Here is a 20,057-nt window from a genome sequence, read left to right as displayed (position 1 = left end):
CGGTTGTTAGATGGCTTGTTATGGGATGGGATGGTTCTCAGATGGTTTATTAGATGTAATAACCTAACTAAAAGAAATCGCAACACACGCCTTTGATTCTCCCACTAGACAAAAGGAAGGCGATCTGACGACACACACACTTGATGACATAACTGACTTTTGGGACATCTGTATGTTGAATGCAAATGGTTTCCAGATCCGTCACAATATATATATATACACACACACACACACACACACACACACACACACACACACACACACACACACACACACACACACACACACACACACACACACACACACACACACACACACACACACACACACACACACACACACACACACACACACACACACACACACACACGAACACACACACACACACGAAATGTTTGTTACTTGTGAAAAATTGAAGATTTTTAAAGTATATCAGTTGATCTTGTTTTATTATGTCTGTCTGTCTTTTTAAATTGACCTGAGGGCGAATGACAAAAACAATCTTCACGAAACTTCACCACATGGTAGAGTTCGTCATAAGCATGAAGCCTATTGTTGAGGTCAAAAGGTCAAAATAGGTCAAAGGTCAACAACTGTCGAATTTCTAAAATCCTCAATTTTCATCTGATTGACGAGAAATTTGAGGAGGATTTGCATATCTGGTCACTAAATACAACCACCAATTAATTTTTAAGTTTAAATTTGTTTTATGGATTTGGCAAGTATCATGCTATGTACAACAACTCGTTTGTTTGTTTGTTTGTGACCCTTCTCCTCTGAGCTCCCAAGGTTAATCACCACCAAACTTTATCGGATTACTTTTTTTTTTTTTTTTACCACCACGATGCACCGAAATTTGGGGGTTTTTTTAAGTCATTTTCTCACAGTTCATACTTTATAAACACACGAGCTGCCTCCCACCTGTTGCCATCTACGCGAAGGTAGATCCATTTTTTCAATGCTTCATAAAAAGCCCAATTTTCTTCGGATTTCAACACGGATACCTATATAATTGGTGAGGGGTGAACTCCGATCATCAAATATGGTATGAAATGTGAGAAAAGAACAATTAATGGCAAGAACAATTAAAAAAAAAAGAACAGTGATTAACCAGGAACTGTTAAAACCAGGAAAAGCTCCATCAATCCCAAAGAGCTCCGGGTCGATCTCACTTCTTTGTCACACTTATAAGCTGTTTGAACGCCTGATCCTAAACAGAACAGCTCCAACAATAGATGAACGCCTGCCTCATCCCTGAGCAAGCAGGATTCCACCCTGGAAAGTCAACAACAAGCCAAGTTCTCAACCTCACACAACACATCAAAGATGGATTTGAGAAAGGGATGGTGACAGGCGTAGTCTTTGTTGACCTATCTGCAGCATATGACACAGTCAACCACAGATGTTTGCTGAGCAAGATCTTGGATCTGACGAAGGACATTTGCCTAACAGAGCTGATTGAAAGTGTGCAGGAGAACAGGATGTTCTTCGTGGAGTTGGGTGGAAAACGAAGCAGATGGCATAGGCTGAAGAATTGTCTCCCTCAAGGGAGCATGGTTGCTCCATTACTATTGAACATCAACACTAATGACCAACCAAGAAGTCATGGAACTCGGCACCTTGCATATGCTGATGACCTGGGTGTTGCCGCCAAAGATACTGATTTTTCAGTAGTTGAGGAAAGGCTGACCGATGCTCTCAATCAACCAACACCATATTATGAGAACCACCTCTGTACAAATCTATTGAAGACACAGGTGTGTACCTTCCACTTGAGAAACCGAGAAGCCAGGAGACAACTTCAGGTGAACTGGTCTGGAACAACATTGGAGCACTGTGAGCATCCGGTTTACCTTGGTGTAACCCTTGACCGATGTCTTACCTTCAAGACCCATATTGAGAAGACAAAGGCGAAAGTGAGCGCACAGAACAATGTTGTGAGTAAGCTCACCAACACAAGATGGGGTGCTTGCCCACAGACCCTACGTTCCACTGCCTTAGCCCCAGGCTATTCAACTGTTGAGTATGCATGCCCAGTATGGGAACGATCCACCCATGCCAAGAAGCTGGACTCTGCCCTCAATGCTTCCTGCAAACTTAACACAGGTTGTCTCAAGCCAACAAATACTGACACAGCCTCTACTTCCTGGCAGGCATAGTCCCGCCAGACATCAGAAGAGCAGGAGCCAGCATGAAGAAGCACCAGTCGCAGATAACAGATGAACGACATCCAATGATTGGCCAGACACCATCTCAGAGCCGCCTCAAGTCGAGGAAAAGGTTTCTCAACTGTGTGACTCCTCTTGAGGCGGGCATTACAACAAGCGAAGCACGAGTCTCCATAAGGCGCGATAGAATATCCACTCTACCTCCCTCAACTACCATGGGACTAACGGCAAGTGAGTATCTCCCTCCTGGTGCAGATGCAAGTCGGGCCGGATGGAAATGCCTCAAATAGATTGAGAACTGGTGTTGGTAAAGCCAAGTTGTCTCTAAATAAGTGGGGATATAACTCCAACAACGTCACCTGCGAATGTTGTACTGAACTACAAACAATGGAACACCTGCTGAAATGCCTTAAACTGGAAAACCAATGATCAGCTGCTGATCTTGCTGCCAACAATGAAGATGCCGAGAAGTGTGTTCAGCTCTGGCTGAACAATATCTAATCTTGTGATGTGGCTGAACAATATCTAATCTATCTAATCTTGTGAGATCGATTACCATGTTGCACTCCACAGTTAATTGATGTACTACAGCTTCGCTCCTTTACACTCTGTTCGGCCTGAAGATCCCATTCAACCCTTCCCCCCCCCCCAATTTGACCCTTTTGAGACGTGCAAGACCTTCAACCCTTTTGACACTTTTCAGACCAAAAGATCTTTCTTTTAAGACGTTTTGGACAATTTCGACACTTCAGACCACTTTTGCTCTTTCACCCTGAGACCCCTTTCGACATTTACACCAATTAAAAACTTGAGACCCCTTTATGACCCTCAAAACACTATAGACCCCTTTTTGACTTTTTAAGACCCTGAAACCACTCTCGAACACACCTAAATCCCCCAATCTATTCACCATAACACACTCAAATCCCCCGATCCATTCACCGTAACACACTCAAATCCCCCGATCCATTCACCGTAACACATTCAAATCCCCCGATCCATTCACCGTAACACACTCAAATCCCCCGATCCATTCACCGTAACACACTCAAATCCCCCGATCCATTCACCGTAACACACTCAAATCCCCCGATCCATTCACCGTAACACACTCAAATCCCCCGATCCATTCACCGTAACACACTCAAATCCCCCGATCCATTCACCGTAACACACTCAAATCCCCCGATCCATTCACCGTAACAAACTCAAATCCCCCGATGCATTCACCGTAACACACTCAAATCCCCCGATCCATTCACCGTAACACTCAAATCCCCCGATCCATTCACCGTAACACTCAAATCCCCCGATGCATTCACCGTAACACACTCAAATCCCCCGATCCATTCACCGTAACGCACTCAAATCCCCCGATCCATTCACCGTAACGCACTCAAATCCCCCGATCCATTCACCGTAACGCACTCAAATCCCCCGATCCATTCACCGTAACAAACTCAAATCCCCCAATCTATTCACCATAACACACTCAAATCCCCCGATCCATTCACCGTAACACACTCAAATCCCCCGATCCATTCACCGTAACACACTCAAATCCCCCGATCCATTCACCGTAACACACTCAAATCCCCCGATCCATTCACCGTAACACACTCAAATCCCCCGATCCATTCACCGTAACACACTCAAATCCCCCGATCCATTCACCGTAACAAACTCAAATCCCCCGATGCATTCACCGTAACACACTCAAATCCCCCGATCCATTCACCGTAACACACTCAAATCCCCCGATGCATTCACCGTAACACACTCAAATCCCCCAATCCATTCACCGTAACACACTCAAATCCCCCGATGCATTCACCGTAACACACTCAAATCCCCCGATCCATTCACCGTAACACACTCAAATCCCCCGATGCATTCACCGTAACACACTCAAATCCCCCGATGCATTCACCGTAACACACTCAAATCCCCCGATCCATTCACCGTAACACACTCAAATCCCCCGATCCATTCACCGTAACCAGAAGCAAAGTTCAGAAGGAGATTTTTTTTTTCATGAAATACCAATATTTGCCGTAAAACACCCTTTTCCTCCTTTAAATGGGTGGATTCGGATGGGGAGCACAATGCTATGAAACCTTACTATCCTGGTGCATCATACCAAATTTGGTCCACACCGGTTGGGTGGTGTGCGAGACGTTTTAGGCCAATGTTAACGCACGTATGGACGGACTAACCCAAACACCAGGACCCACTCGACGAGCTTATTTTGGAGAAATAACATTAAAATCTTCTTCTCAGAAACCAACAACCGGATTCAGACCAAACTGGCCATGCAGCATCGTGACCATGCCCTGACCACCTCGAGTTGTGCTCCCCATGGCCGTATGTCTCCTGGAAATGAGGCCACGGCCTCCCTCTCCCAATTCCTCATATTCACTGAAACATATTTTCCTCACAAACTGCATGACCAAAATGGACATAATTTGGTACGATCCATCAGAACAGGAAGCTCTCACGAGGTTGTGATCCCCATCCTGATCCACCCCTGATAAGGGAATGAAAATGGGGGGTTTCACCTCAAATCCGGTAATTTATTTTAAAATCTTCTCAGAAACCAAAGGCCAGATGCAGAGCAAACTCTTCCTGAAACATAAAAACCATGCTGCTAATTTAACCGGACCACTTCAGGAAGGGGGGGGGGGGCATGGTCCCTTCCCCATAATTCTCACCCTGCCTGTTGGGGAAATAACCGTCAATCCCCCACGGGGATATTTTTTTTAATGAAATACCAATATTTAGGGCAAAACCCCCCTTTCACGCCCTCTAAATGGGCGGATCCGGATGGGGAGCACAACCCCATGAGACCTTACTGTCCTGATACATTGTACCAAATTTGGTCCGTATCACCCAGGTATTTGTGGAGAAGATGTTTTAGTGAAAAATGAGTTCAGGGAGGGGGCCTGTGGCCCCCTTTCTGGGTGGGGGGGGTTACGGCCATGAGGAGCACAACTTAAAGTCAGGGCATGGTCTCGATGCCTCGTGGCGAGTTTGGTCTGGATCTGTGTGGAGGTTTATAAGAAGATTTTAAAATAAAAGACCAATATTTGTGGCAAAACCTCCCTTCTATCCCCTTCATGGGGTGCATCCGGATGGGGAGCACAATGCCATGAGACCTTGCTGGCCTGATGCACCAGAACAAATATGGTCCATAATCGGTCGGGTAGTTTGTGAGGAGTCGATGTTTTAACAGACGTATGTACGTACGGACAACGGGAAACTGCTCTGAGCTTATTTTGGAGAACTAACCTAACCATATTAATAGTAATAATATGCCCCCTCCCCATGGGGTTTTTCCTTTTTGGACAAATGCCATGTTGACGTGTTTAAATAGCTCTTCGTGGGGCAAGCCAACGAGAATTTAAAAAAAAAAGAAGAAGTTATAAACCACAATCACAAATGATTTACCTTTTTAAACAGTCACCACTGCTGTTTAATACGAAACTGAAACAAGCTTGGAGTAATCCCAACATCCTCGAGGCATTCTCGGCTCATCGCGTCCACCAAAGACTTACGGAACTGAGCCGAGATGTACTGTAATCTATATACAACAGATGATGCATAACATGACCCTTCGTGTTGCTCCCGTTGGGGAGTGGGTGTACTCGTGTTAAAAAAAAAAATCGTCCAAAGTTCCACAATCAAGTCATTTTAAAATCAATGTTCAAATTTCTTTCAGCAAAACCAATAACACCGACAGTTGATCTATCACAAAGATCACTGGGTTAGAGACCAACACTTCCAGAAGCACTATGATGTACGAGTTAGCAGGTTATGCAGCAATGGCATTTCCATAATCTGTAACATTAACCACGATTCAAACCGGTAATTAAATGACCCCATGACAAACCTGAGCTATTATTCAGCAAGCAAGGACCAATATGTATGAAAAGAAACACGATATGTCAAAATCAACAACAACATACGATACGTAGAGACGTGACAAAGTTAAACAGAAGTTTGTGTGATGGGGAAAAAGGAAAATGTCCAGTCTTACCTCCAGTACAGCCATCATCGACACTGCAGTGACAACAGGAAGAATATAGTATGGGTCTGTCGCAGCCAAGTTCTGAAACCACCAACAGCCACCAGTGGACAGTGAAGGAACTGGAAGTTCTGCCATTCTGCGCAGAGCTATGAACGTAGAGAGAAATACGGGGACCTGTGTGTGCAGAAAAAGGACGGGTGGAAGACTTGTGGCCATTACCAGCGAGTCTCCTATTATACTAACTGGTTTACTGGCCAGGCTCCCACAAAGTTTACTGGGTTACAGGACAAGCTATCACAAAGTTTACTGGATTATCACAAAGCATGGGAAAGGAGGAAATGGAGGTGATGAGCGTGATTGGTAGGTTTAAAGGTTCATGCTTTCAAATTATGTCAATGTGGACAATTCAGGGAGGTTGGGCTCAGGCAGGCTTTGACAGAGGAAAGTAGAAGAAAAGCAGTCAAGAATGTAAACATCGGTGAGTGTCTGGTTAGGAGTACAGCGGTGGTATGCACACATTCGACAGATACCCTTCACGTATTGTTTACATTGCACTCAGAGGAACCCATCGATTTCAACAGAACAGTGGGTTTAAATTAACCTGAACATCTGATAAGGAACCGGGGTTCCAATCGCCGAGCAGGTGGTTATTCAATACATACCGACAATAAACCAAGGATAAGGAAGTATGAAGTGGCATGTTTGTTTTTGAAAGATAAGTTTTTGTTTGTGCAAAATCAAATTAAAACTTCACAAAATTGTGATAAAATCTAAAGAAACTAAGAGGTGAAGTCATGATCACAGATTGAAGCAAACATCATTGTTAAGGCAGGGGGAGGGTGAGAGTGAGCGGAAGATCACGAAACACCAACACGCTCCCAAGAGGGAAACTTCACACTCAGTTCAAGTGAATTCGGCATTGCACGGCACGGAAACGTGCGAGAGGAAAATCATCGCTGGCCCATCAAACTTTGTAAAATTCATCGTGTCTTCCATTCAGCTGAAGGCTTGACATTGAAAATCCAAATATTGACGCTGTCTGTAGACTGGGTTTTCATTTTTTACTTTCAGGAATTCAAATCTGTTCCACATTTCACACACACAGCTGGATCGTGCCCGGAACACCGAGCGTGAGGTGCCCCGTGCTGATGCTGCAAAATGGGTTTTGGATTCTCACAAGATCAGTTTTTTATATATATTTTTTTATTTTCATCGTATTCTTCCGTTTATTTATTTTATGATCGAATGGATGAGAAGCAGTTAACAACTCTCGTTATCATGAAATCAAAAAGCAAATTATACAATGAATGCCCACCACCCTAATTTGTGATAGCAAGTTATACAGTTTCACACTATAAAAATAAAATGACCGTTTTTACAGCCATTTTTCCCTGCTGTGCAGGGGTTAGGCTTTTTCTTGAGGCAATTTTTTTAATGGCTGGATGCCCTTCCTGACGCCAACCCTGGTCGCCTCTTATGACACACAGGGATATGGTATACCTATTCTAACTGGGGCATACACCGGGACCAGTACACTGGTACTCATTTCGCCGACCTCAGATGGATGACAGGCTGAGTCAACCCCCTGGTGTTAATTCAGCAGCCAGCGGGGCTTGAACTCAGGATCCTGGGATCCCAAGCTGCCACCCTAACCACTAAGCCAACAACAGGCTTATACAGTTTCACACTGACGGGAACAATTTCAGGAATTAAAGTATTAAACAATGGGTTGGAAAATGTTCTTTTATTCAGAACAATTGGTTGAAAAAGTAACTTCACAAATAGTCCGTGGGCTCGAGAGGCCGACCGTGCACCCACCTGATGATCAAACCGAATGTGCATAATTACGTTCATTTGTGTCTCCTTTGATAGAAAAAAAAACAAAAAAACAAGAGATGTTAACACTGAAAAAAATACTTTGCTTTTTGTATTTTAACACCTTATTGGGACCCATGTCAAACCGTCCGTTTTTCAACAATTCAACTGTTGCTGACGCATCGATGTTGCGATATCTCAATAATAACTTGCTCAAATGAAACAAAATTTGGCATGTGACTATCGTTTCAAGCTTAATAATTACACGTTTGATCAACATGACGAGTTCAAGTCTTGCGCTAATTTGGTAATCTCATTAGGAGAAGAGATTGGGACCATACTCTGTAGAGAGCGTTGGTGCTGCCTAAGCAGTCTCCTTGGCTATTGGGCACAAACCCGGACGGATCGCCACTCCGACATAGTATACCAGCATGCTGGCACTCATTTTTGCCAACCTTGGAAGGATAACAGGCCGAGTTAATCCCACCTGGTATTAATTCAACAGCTGAGCGGGATCCAAAGCCCACCACCTTAACCATTAAGCCAGCACCAGAAATAATCTCATTAGCATATTCTGAAATTCGTCGTATTAACTGGTAAACCCACTTTAGAGCGGAAATTAATTATATTCTTGTGGTAATCCGAGAAATAAGACTCATTATGAGGCAAATAATATCCGGTATTCAAAAAACAATCTTTTGTTTAAATCTGACATGAACATAGAATGAGCAGGCTTTTGAGCTCCAACACTTACAATTGCAACATATTGTTGCGGGAATGATCTTTAAGGGTTAATAAAACTGTTTAGTAAAACAATAGCTATTTCTTAGCATTTGTTTAGATGTACTATTTGTGCAATAGATATGCATGTGTATAGTGTTCAGTGAGATGTGAGATGTTTGTTTTCTCCACCCAACTGTTTGGTCCTCCCCTACTCAAACCTCTGGCTGTTCATTTTTAATGTTTTTATCCTCTGTTTGCATGTCTTTACCAAGCACACACGACAGCTTCGCAGCTCAAGCCACGAGAATGAGCAGGTGTAGCGAATCTGCATTGACCATTGAGGAAGTCGACAATAGCCTCACCAAGGGAGCTCGCTCACACAGCCCAGCACGAGGCCAGATCGGCAGTTGATCTTGTGTGCGGTTGACCATTAACAGCCGGAGAGAGAGAGAGAGAGAGAGAGAGAGAGAGAGAGAGAGAGAGAGAGAGAGAGAGAGAGAGAGAGAGAGAGAGAGAGAGAGTGAGAGAGAGAGAGAGACAGAGAGAGAGAGAGAGAGAGAGAGAGAGAGAGAGAGAGAGAGAGAGAGAGAGAGAGAGAGAGAGAGAGAGAGAGAGAGAGAGAGAGAGAGAGATAGATTTTGAGGTCAGTTGGCGATGCAGCCGACAGACACGATTGACCGTTACAGCTGCTCTGAGAAAGACATGGAAGCCAAGAGAGCAAGAATTACCCCAAGAGGAAAGGCAGCCGTTTGAAAGAACAGCAGGAGGAAGGAGAACGCCCGAGTCTCTGAATGTACGGAGCTGAGTGTGCCGGAGCTGTGAACATTAAATCCCCAGACAAAGAGGCCTTTAAGGGAGCGACAGTAACAGAGGTCGAGTTTTTTATGGCGGGTTGCACAAGAGCGCTCTCGATAACTCTGCTTCCAGACTCCTGCACAGCTTGCCTCCAGGTTTGCAATCGACCTCTTGGCCTTGTTACTTGTATTCCCTGCACCCTGTTATTGTCGAGTGAGTGAACGGGCCCCAATATAAGAACCATGAAGAAATCTGTGAGATTTGTGTTGTACGGGGGTGGTAACTGGGTTTATTTACTGATTAATTTGTATTTGTTTATTGTATTCTGGTTAGCGCTTCATATAATCCTTCTCCCGGGCCATTTCATCTATACTAATAAGTGAGTGTGTGTGTGTGTGTGTGTGTGTGTGTGTGTGTGTGTGTGTGTGTGTGTGTGTGTGTGTGTGTGTGTGTGTGTGTGTGTGTGTGTGTGTGTGTGTGTGTGTGTGTGTGTGTGTGTGTGTCCATAACTCTAAAATCATGAAACCTAGGGGGTCCGAACTTTGCATGCATCCAAAGGGAACTCCAAAGAAGGGCATGAATGAAAATTGGGTGTTTGGGTAAATTAAATCACCTCTTTTGAAGGTAATTGATAGCTTACCTCCATGAAAGGCTTATCCTTGGTCAGCCCTAATTCACCTCGCAGGGGTCTTAATTCGGCCAATTCAAACATGCCCTGCCTTGGAAACACGATCTACTCTCATGGATGAATTAAAGTATATACCGTAATCAAAATATTCCATCCGATTTGAGAATCGGATTTGATGGATGAAATAAATGTCGAAATCTGGAATGAAATCTGGAAATTTTAACAAATTAGCGATTTTAACCAAGTTTCATCAAAAAAGAATAAGTTTCATAAATTTCATCGATTTTAACTTGCGGTCAAGTTTCATCAAAATTGTGCGCGTTTGATTTCAGAGCAGAAATCAAATACAGTACCTATTTTGGTTGGAGGGCAACCTCCCCATCGGAATTTTCAGTCCTGTGCTGAAGTTGCGTTCAAAGAAACCATTCCATATAAAGGGAGGGATGCTTCGCGCTTCTCAAGATTGCTGCAGGAGTCTCTGCTTCCAACAACATTGCCGTTGCATACTTGTACTGACTGATGGACTGACAGACACCAACGTGAATTTCGAGGGTTTTCGTTAAAAACTCAAGCATGCGGAAACGGACGTTGCTGAAATTTGGAACATATCACCTTGACGTACAAAGGATTTACTTCTGAAACTTGCAGCCAATTACATCCAGCAGAAGCTGGAAAATGAACTTTCAGTCCCTGTGTTAAAGTTGCATACAGAGAAACCGTCCCACATCAAGGGAGGGGGTGTTTTGCACCTCCCTAGATGCCACTGGCGACTTTGTCAGTGGAAGCATTAAAAAAAATAGACGAAAGCACATGTGGCAGATTATCAAACTTGGTCACATTCTCTGTCCAGGCATTAATTCCGATCAAATTTATCTTTTTTCAGCAAAAATGTTTCATGAAATGAAAAAAGTGTAGCATAAAATCTGTAACCCACTAACTTTTTGCTTATTGTGAAACAGTCATGTATTGGTTTTTAACTATTTATCATTAAAAAAATGGTCTAAAAGTCGTGTTAGAAATGGTATCAGAACTTTGGTTTAAAACAAACTTTTTTAGAGACTTTTGATGTTTTAATATTTCAATAAGACATGTATCAAGTTCCTGTACTTAAAAAAAAAAAAATTTTTAAGATTCTTATTTTAGATTTACTCACCTAAATATATCTGTCCCACGAGTTCGTGTCCTTGCCGTTACCTGCACCTAAAAGTATGAATAATTAATGCTTCCTGCACATGATGTTGATGTACTTCCTCCAAGGGGCCTTCACTTCTTGTCTCCACATGATAGTGCCGGAATGAACATGCCACTGAACCAAAAGTCTGAAATCTTGAAACAGGAGAGTTGATTTCATCATCTATACATATTTGGTGTCGTTCCAACTGTTGCTGATTATTTCATACCAAAAACAAACCAAAAATTTTTCTTGAAAATAAGGGAATTATTGTATAAATGAAACACACCATGTGCAGGGAGGACATGCATGATTTTGACCCCGTGCTTGGGTACAGAACTGCAATGAAACTAAAAGTCTGTCCCAACTGTTACTGTAACTGATTAAACTAACAGTAAGGACACATCCGAGTAAGGACAGACCACCGTAACCTACCTACAGAGACCAAATTGGGTACCAAATAATTTTGTACCAGTTTTGAAAGTTGACTCTTCTGAATGGAAACAGTCTCCACTCAAATGCCCATCAGACCCTACAACGTACAAGGAAGACAATATGAAAGACTCACCACATGCATCAGTACCGCCAAGGTTTAGTAGCATCCCAGTGGAACCTGAACCTCCTGTGCTATCACGTTCCAGTGACATCCCTGTGGAATCCGATCACCCTCGATCGCTATGGCCCACCAACATCCCGAGAGAACATCGTCCCATTTTGTCGTGGTCTGATGACATTAATCAGAAACATCCTCTGAGATTGCCACACTCCAGTGACTTTCCTATGACATTCAAAGCTTCTGAATTGTCTGGGTCAAGAGATAATTCATCGCCTTAGTCTAACTCTGAGACATTTGACCAAAAATTTTCATGTGGTGTCACAATATGTGATCTAAGAGAGATCTCCCTGAACCAGATTTTCTGGCAGGGACACGTGTTTTAGTTAATGTATGACGAAGATGCTTATCTTGGAGTTGTCCTGGATGTTTATGAACAAAATGAGCTCTATGTGGAGTGCATGCACAAGGATGGGCATCAATGGAATTTTGGTATAAGTTTTGATATGTTGTGTTAATCTGCTTCATGTCAATGGTCTTGATCTCTTCATGACCATCTTTAAATGATAATTTTCCAGACTCGTCTTTAATCGCAATTGACAAGCTTCCACTTTGAATAAATCCATTTTATCAAGAGCTTTTGTTGGAATTTTAGCCGATAAAAATAAATGATGAGTTTAAATGTCACATTCAATAATATAATTACACTGTGAGGTAATTAAATATAAAATATTAGTATTATAACTTATTTTATCAGTTCTGTACAGAAAGTTAACGTGCTAACAGGATGGACAAAATTAATAAAATGGAATACTTCCATGATGTTTTATTATTGTTATTTTTTAAAAATAATAACCAAACAAGCCTGAGATGGCAAATTATCAGTTTATGTTAGTTCTGTACTCCATGTCATTAATCCTGTGAAAATAAAAATAATTTTAAAAACTATTTTGATTTTTGCTTCCTCCAATTGTTACCAAATCTGACAAAGACCCGTATACTGTACATAAATTAGCTAACACATCACCTCCAAACTAGGAGGCATACGTATGGCACACGATATACTGTATGTACATGATGTCAGCGTCGTGTCATGGGGTCAGCGTGCTTCCTTGGTGGATTTTAATATTCCTGGCTGCAAACGTCCTGACTATTGTTCAACCAGGGCAGAGACAATGTGCTCACGCGGCAGGCGACACTTGTTGCTGGCAGGCCGTGCAGCAAGCACTGTCGTGGAACTTGATTTGTGCCCAGCTGCCACATCAAGTTAAGGGGTTCGTTTGGTGTATACATATACACATATATTATCAGATTTACCCAGCGTTGCATGGGAAGAAAAACGTCAATTTCTAACACCTTGTAGCCAATCACAAAGATTAATAAATTGACTGTCTGATTGGAGCTTACGTCCATCCCTGAATATGTCTGAAAAAGACATCTGAATACAAAAGGCTTTGCATTTTGAATGCGGACGTATGTTCCATTGTACATTTTAATTTTGATCTTCCTCTTTGTGTGTTGTTGTGTATCATCCTCAGTTCAGCATCCAAAAAGGCTGTGATGAATATCCCACGAATAATGTCCCCCTCCTCGCTCCTTAGACCGCCTCATTTTATTTTGTGGATGCGGACACTTTGCAGGAATGGGATGGGCGAGCACTTTCTCGGTTCATATAAACCCAAACCGGTGGCATCTCAACTCACCATTTTAAACCATTCACCATACCCACCCCCCCCATATATATATATATATATATATATATATATATATATATATATATATATATATTTTTTTTTTTTTTTTTTTTTTTTGTTGCGAATTCGCGCCCACCGGCATGCGAGCGGCCACGTAACTCGAATCGCGGCACGTCGCCCACCGGACGGACAATTCCGTCGTGACCCTCTCGGACTAACGCCGGGAACTAGTCACGGGTGGGCCTTTCGGCCTCACCACAAAAGAAACACAATGCAGATCTACTACCGACTACGCGAGCACATGGCAACACTTACACAGTTTTACTTTACAGATGGCGCCGACAACACATATACTCAAAAGCAAAAGAAAAGGGGCCACCCTCTACGACAAGGGGGCAGACGGGCCTGGGGCCGAGACCGCGTGGAGCCTACCCGTCTTGTGATGAGCCGCAAAATGGCGGCGGTGCCCCGACTCCGCGCTCCTCCACGGGTTTCGTTGGCACTGCTTGGAATGGGGTGGGAACGGGGCCCCCTTTTCGCACTATCTCAGCGCGGGGGGGGGGGACACAGGGGGGGGGGTTGTTGATGCTCTGGGGAAAGAGGATAGCTGGCTTGCTTGGGTCCCGCGACGAGCGACTCCACTGCGCCCTCGACCGCGTTCCCGGCTTCCCCTCTCTGCAGCTCCCCGACAGACTCCGAACCCTGACAGACCGACTCTCCTCCAGACCCGTCTTGACTGCTGCTGCCACACTTCGCCGCCTTTTCTTTTGCTTTTGTTGACACTGACCCCGGGGCCCCTTGGGCAGGAGTCACTCCTCCCCCCAATCACTCATCGCACCATGCATTCCCCATTCGCTCCACTCACACAGACCCGCTGGCCTCACTCACTCACCAAGCATAACACAACTCACCAACTCCAACACACACACCGCTGAATCCTGCCATCCTTCTATCTACTTCCCCTAACTAACTCGTGCTCCCACGTCGTCCCTTATACTAGTAGCACGTTCCATTTAACACGACGTAGCTAAACTACGTCCCTTCTACACATCCACAGTCTGTCACTGTCTCCAATTAATCCCATTAATCAATTTCCCAACCTAAATCTCGCTACAATCCCTCTAACTAATCCATTCCACGGGCCCCATGAGGACTTACCCCTGCCCCATGGAGCCGGTCTAACTAAGCTAACCTTTCCCCCTGACTAGTTGTCATCCTGTGCCCAGGTAAGGGGGTCTTCCACCCCTTGCCCGGGAATCCTGTGCACCCGAAAGTGAGGCTTGCTTTTCTTTTTCCCACATGCGCAGCACCAGCGCGGCAACTCACAGCTCGCGCACTTTGCACCTGCCCGTGACGTCATGCAGCTGCACGTGTCCCTCGTCCCTCCTTGGACGGTACCATCCGGCAGGGATACCCCTCCTGCCGGATTCCAACCCCACGTGCAGCCATGACGTCACCGTGCGCCGTAAAAAAAAACAAGCCCCATGTCTCGAGGGGTTCCCCACGCGAACACATGTGCTTTGCCCATTGGAGCTTAACACACACGATCGCGTGGAGAACCCGTCCGGTCCAAATCCGAAATCCTGCCTAAACTTTGTCCGTCCGCGGGATCGGCAAATCCACCGCGTGCGTTTCCGGACCGGGACTTCACTCCCGCAAGCGAGCACGTGGGGGCCTCGTGCGTTGCACAGCACGGACCTCGCGCTCGCTGCTGGGTGAACCCGGCACGGTCCCCGAAACAGCTACAGCCGCTACCCGGCTTTTGTCCTTCTGTCGCCGTCGTCGTCTCCATTCGACACACGCACACCTGCGTGTTACGATGCTAACACACCTCACCATTAAACTCACACCGGGAGACGCGGCTGCATGTTCACACATGCCGACCGACATCTCCCTCACATACCGCTCTCTCACACACACGGCCTCCCCCGCACTCGGCCGTCCACTCACCCGTGCCATTTCCCTCACACAAACCATACCACTCACACACGCGGGGGAACTCGCCCGCGGTGTCTCACTCATACTGGCCGTTTCACTCACACACACGGCGACACTCACACGCGGTGCCTCATCCACACACGGCATGCTGGGGAGCACGCCCTTCGGCACACTTGCCACCACACCACTCACACACGGGGTCGCTTCCACACACGGGGACGCACTCACACCTTGCACCACACACACCGGGACAACCACACTGGGGATTCGTGTCCCCACAAGGGTCTCCGGGGCCTCTATACCCCCCAAGCTCGGCGTGCACCCGTTCGCAGCACTCCTCCCCTCGAACTCGCAAAGCACGACCGAACCCACCTGGTCGTGATTCGCCTCAAGGGGGCATACTCCCTCCCCTCGTTCCTGGAGGAGGCTATCCCGCTGCTCGTACTGGGTCTCGACACGCTCTGCGAGCTCCCCCTCATCGTCCTCCACGACCTCCGTGTGTGTGTGCGCGTCACTAACCCCGTCTTCATCGTGTAGTCTTCCCTCTATCGTTCCCATCTCCCATGTCTCTGTACATTTATTAGTTTCTGTTGTCCCCTCGTGTCTTTCCCTTATCTTTATGTAGGTCAACCTTGCTTTCTCCTTAAGTCGCTCCCGTTCTTCCCTCTGTTTCACTCCTTGCTCTTTCACGATCTCCGCGTACCTCATCCTTGCTTTCCGTCTTAATTGTTCTTTTCTCTCCCTCGCAATTCCTTTCACCTCATCTCTTATCTCCCTCGTGCACGTCTCCGTCACCCCAATTAGTTTTTCCCTCTCGATCACCGTCATGCTTCTCGCCCAATACGTCCCCCGAATTAATTTCTCCTCATCCGACTCCACCGCGGGCCTGACAGCCGTTACACTCCCTCCCAGCTCGTTCGCTCCCACACGTGGCGTCGCCATTTTGAGCTCCGCTGCCATTGCCTTCATGCCCGCCTGCAGGCTTCGGCCTATTTGCTGCATCTCACCCCGCAGTTCTTTCATTTCTTCCTTCATTCCTTGCGCATTCGTTTCAATTTGCTTGTTCATTGCCGCCAGCATGGCGAATAGCTGGGCCATGTCTGGTGCGCTTGGGTGAGCCGTTTCGGCAGGGATCGGGGAAGGATTTTGGTGGAGAGGGGGAGGGGAGGTGTCATACACCGCGGCCGCCGCCACACCTATTTTGGGCCCCGGGTTCAGTTGGGCGAGTTCGTCCTGTACAACCAACATTTCCTGCTCGGGGTTTTCATCCTGGACCATGGATTCGACACATTCTAAATCCATTTCTAATACCCCCGGCTCCCGCTCGCCTTGAGACGCCATCTTATTTCTCGTAAAGGGTTAATTTGAATCGCTCGTAATTTGGAGGGAATCGGGGGTCGCTCCTCTCACCCCTGGACCGATTCCCGTAAATTTAGCTGGAGACAGGAGAGCCCGTTTTCCCGCTCTCCGACACCAGTGTTGCGAGGAGGGGGATGAGTTTGTATTCCACTCCTGACACCAGTGTTGCGAATTCGCGCCCGCCGGCGTGCGAGCGGCCACGTAACTCGAATCGCGGCATGTCGCCCACCGGACGGACAATTCCGTCGTGACCCTCTCAGACTCATGCCGGGAACTAGTCACGGGTGGGCCTTTCGGCCTCACCATGATCGTGCCAATCGGCCCCCCGCGTGGGATAGGGTTGTTCGCTAAATTCGACCTACCTAAGTACCCACACGGAGGGTAGACCGGGCGATCGCACCTCGCCGCAGGTCGACTTCGGACACGGGCCACTTTAAGCGACCCGTTCCGTACTATCGGGATAACCGAGCGGTGTTATCGTCAACCTCGACGGTTCCGATTAATTATTGGGCGTATTTAGCCCACGACCAACCCTTTACATGAAGTAAGATGGAGATTCAATTAAAGAAAAGACGAAGCGAAACGGGAAAAACAGTTCAACATAATTCACATTTATTCCGCGGCAAACGGAAAGCACACATATACAATTACAACAATTATGCACCAAAAGCAAATGTAAAAAAAAACACAACAATTATGCACCAAAAGCAATTGCAACAAAAGAAACACAATGCAGATCTACTACCGACTACGCGAGCACATGGCAACACTTACACAGTTTTACTTTACAGATGGCGCCGACAACACATATACTCAAAAGCAAAAGAAAAGGGGCCACCCTCTACGACAAGGGGGCAGACGGGCCTGGGGCCGAGACCGCGTGGAGCCTACCCGTCTTGTGATGAGCCGCAAAATGGCGGCGGTGCCCCGACTCTGCGCTCCTCCACGGGTTTCGTTGGCACTGCTTGGAATGGGGTGGGAACGGGGCCCCCTTTTCGCACTATCTCAGCGCGGGGGTGGGACACAGGGGGGGGGGGTTGTTGATGCTCTGGGGAAAGAGGATAGCTGGCTTGCTTGGGTCCCGCGACGAGCGACTCCACTGCGCCCTCGACCGCGTTCCCGGCTTCCCCTCTCTGCAGCTCCCCGACAGACTCCGAACCCTGACAGACCGACTCTCCTCCAGACCCGTCTTGACTGCTGCTGCCACACTTCGCCGCCGCCACACCTCTCCAACTCGCCCGAGCCCGAAACAGAAACTCACTCAATTCGCCCCGCGCTCGGCGCTTTGTAGTGCAGCAGGAGAAACCATATGCAAATTTCCGGATCAGGATGAACTCGGGGGCGGAGCCACGCTCGCCCATTGGACGGAGGAAAAGTGGGCGTGAACCTCCCCTGATCCTCGAATTTGCATATATCGATTCTACTCCGACGCGCCTGGAGGCGGGGCCAAATCGCCCCGCGCTTAATGATTGGACGGATCGGAAGTGGGCGTGAATCATTCCTGATCCGACTTCCCCTCGGAAAGGCCGCTTTTTGCACCCGCGGCTCAGTGCGCATCCTGCACGAGGCCAGGACAGCCTGACGCTCGGCGTTCACAAGCAGCGCGGGAATGGCGGCAGAAGGAGGTGGAGGGTTTATTGTGGAGGTGATGGCCATGGCGACGCTTGGAATGGCGGTGATGCGATGTTTCCGGGAGCGAGCCGTGACAGTAAAGGTCGTGGCTGTTGGCGTTGTTGTTGTTGTGAAGCGGCGTTGCGGTTGGTGGTTGTTGTGTGATGGCGGTTGAGACGTGGTTGGTTCAAAATAAAGATAGAACAGAAAAACGGCTATCTTAAAGGGTCGCAGCCTGAATGAATCACATTTATTCCCTCTAAACAACGGGTTTGGGCTAACTACACATGTACTTACAGAGATATCTCACCTACGGGACCTGAATGGTGGTTTGCGAATTTCCTCAACCACAACAATATATATATATATACATATATATGCTGTCTTGGTATGAAATCGTGGGAATGTCTTTACCGATGAACAGTAATAGCAAATATTGACTGAGGGCTTGCCATGGGGGGGGGGGGGAATGGGAGGAGGGCAAATTTACCTGTGTGAAGAGTGCTTTAACCTCAGCATTGCTCAGGTAAAAAAAGAAATTGTAATACCCTCTGCCATCACCACCACGTGTTCGTGCTACATGGTGCACATTTATATAAATAATTTACGCCCTCCACCCCCCCCTCCCCCACATACACACATGAGGCCGCAGCCACATAGCCTATGTTACCCCCACCCCACACACAAAGTTGTATTTGGACCCCAAGTTTGGAGTTTGTCACTTAAAAGATGTGGCAATGTATAGAATACATACATACATACATTCATGGAGAGACAGAGAGGTTGGGAGAGGTTGGGAGAGGGAGAGAGAGACACACAGAGAGAAAGAGAAAGAGAGAGACAGAGACAGACAGAGAGAGGTCGAGAAAGAGGTTGAGAGAGACACACAGAGAGAAAGAGAAAGAGAGAGACAGAGACAGAGACAGAGACAGAGACAGAGACAGAGACAGAGACAGAGACAGAGACAGAGACAGAGACAGAGACAGAGACAGAGACAGAGAGGTTGAGAGAGGTTGAGAGAGGTTGAGAGAGGTTGAGAGAGGTTGAGAGAGGTTGAGAGAGGTTGAGAGAGGTTGAGAGAGAGGTTGAGAGAGAGAGAGAGAGAGAGAGAGGTTGAGAGAGAGAGAGAGAGGTTGAGAGAGAGAGAGAGAGAGAGAGAGAGAGAGAGAGAGAGAGGTTGAGAGAGGTTGAGAGAGGTTGAGAGAGAGAGAGAGAGAAAGAGAAAGAGAGAGAGAGAGACAGAGACAGACAGAGAGAGGTCGAGAAAGAGGTCGAGAGAGAGGTTGAGAGAGGTAGAGAGAGACACACAGAGAGAAAGAGAAAGAGAGAGACAGAGGTTGAGAGAGAGAGAGGTTGAGAGAGAGAGAGAGGTTGAGAGAGAGAGAGGTAGAGAGAGAGAGAAGTAGAGAGAGAGAGAGGTAGAGAGAGAGAGGGAGAGAGAGGTAGAGAGAGAGAGGTAGAGAGAGGTAGAGAGAGAGAGGTAGAGAGAGAGAGAGATAGAGAGAGAGAGAGGAGGTAGAGAGAGAGGTAGAGAGATACAGAGACAGAGACAGAGACAGAGACAGAGACAGAGAC

General features: G+C 46.6%; 1 protein-coding gene across 3 annotated transcripts in view; it reads right to left on the bottom strand.

Moving 5' to 3' along the window:
• The window catches only part of OXA1L (OXA1L mitochondrial inner membrane insertase), a 71,798-nt gene that overhangs the window by 26,536 nt on the left and 25,205 nt on the right, over nucleotides 1–20,057 (bottom strand). For all 3 annotated transcript variants that reach the window (XM_085856869.1, XM_085856868.1, XM_085856870.1), the window contains exon 6: nucleotides 6,205–6,369. In XM_085856869.1, the coding sequence (XP_085712995.1) occupies nucleotides 6,205–6,369 (165 nt within the window). The remainder of the gene's footprint in view (nucleotides 1–6,204; nucleotides 6,370–20,057) is intronic.

The sequence above is a fragment of the Eptatretus burgeri genome, chromosome 15 (genome assembly GCF_056783735.1).
Source record: "Eptatretus burgeri isolate ZD-2024b chromosome 15, Ebu_testis_v1, whole genome shotgun sequence".
NCBI classification, from domain to species: Eukaryota; Metazoa; Chordata; class Myxini; order Myxiniformes; family Myxinidae; genus Eptatretus; species Eptatretus burgeri.
The sequence above is the reverse complement of the archived record's forward strand: the minus strand, read 5'-3'. Positions and strand labels throughout refer to the sequence as shown.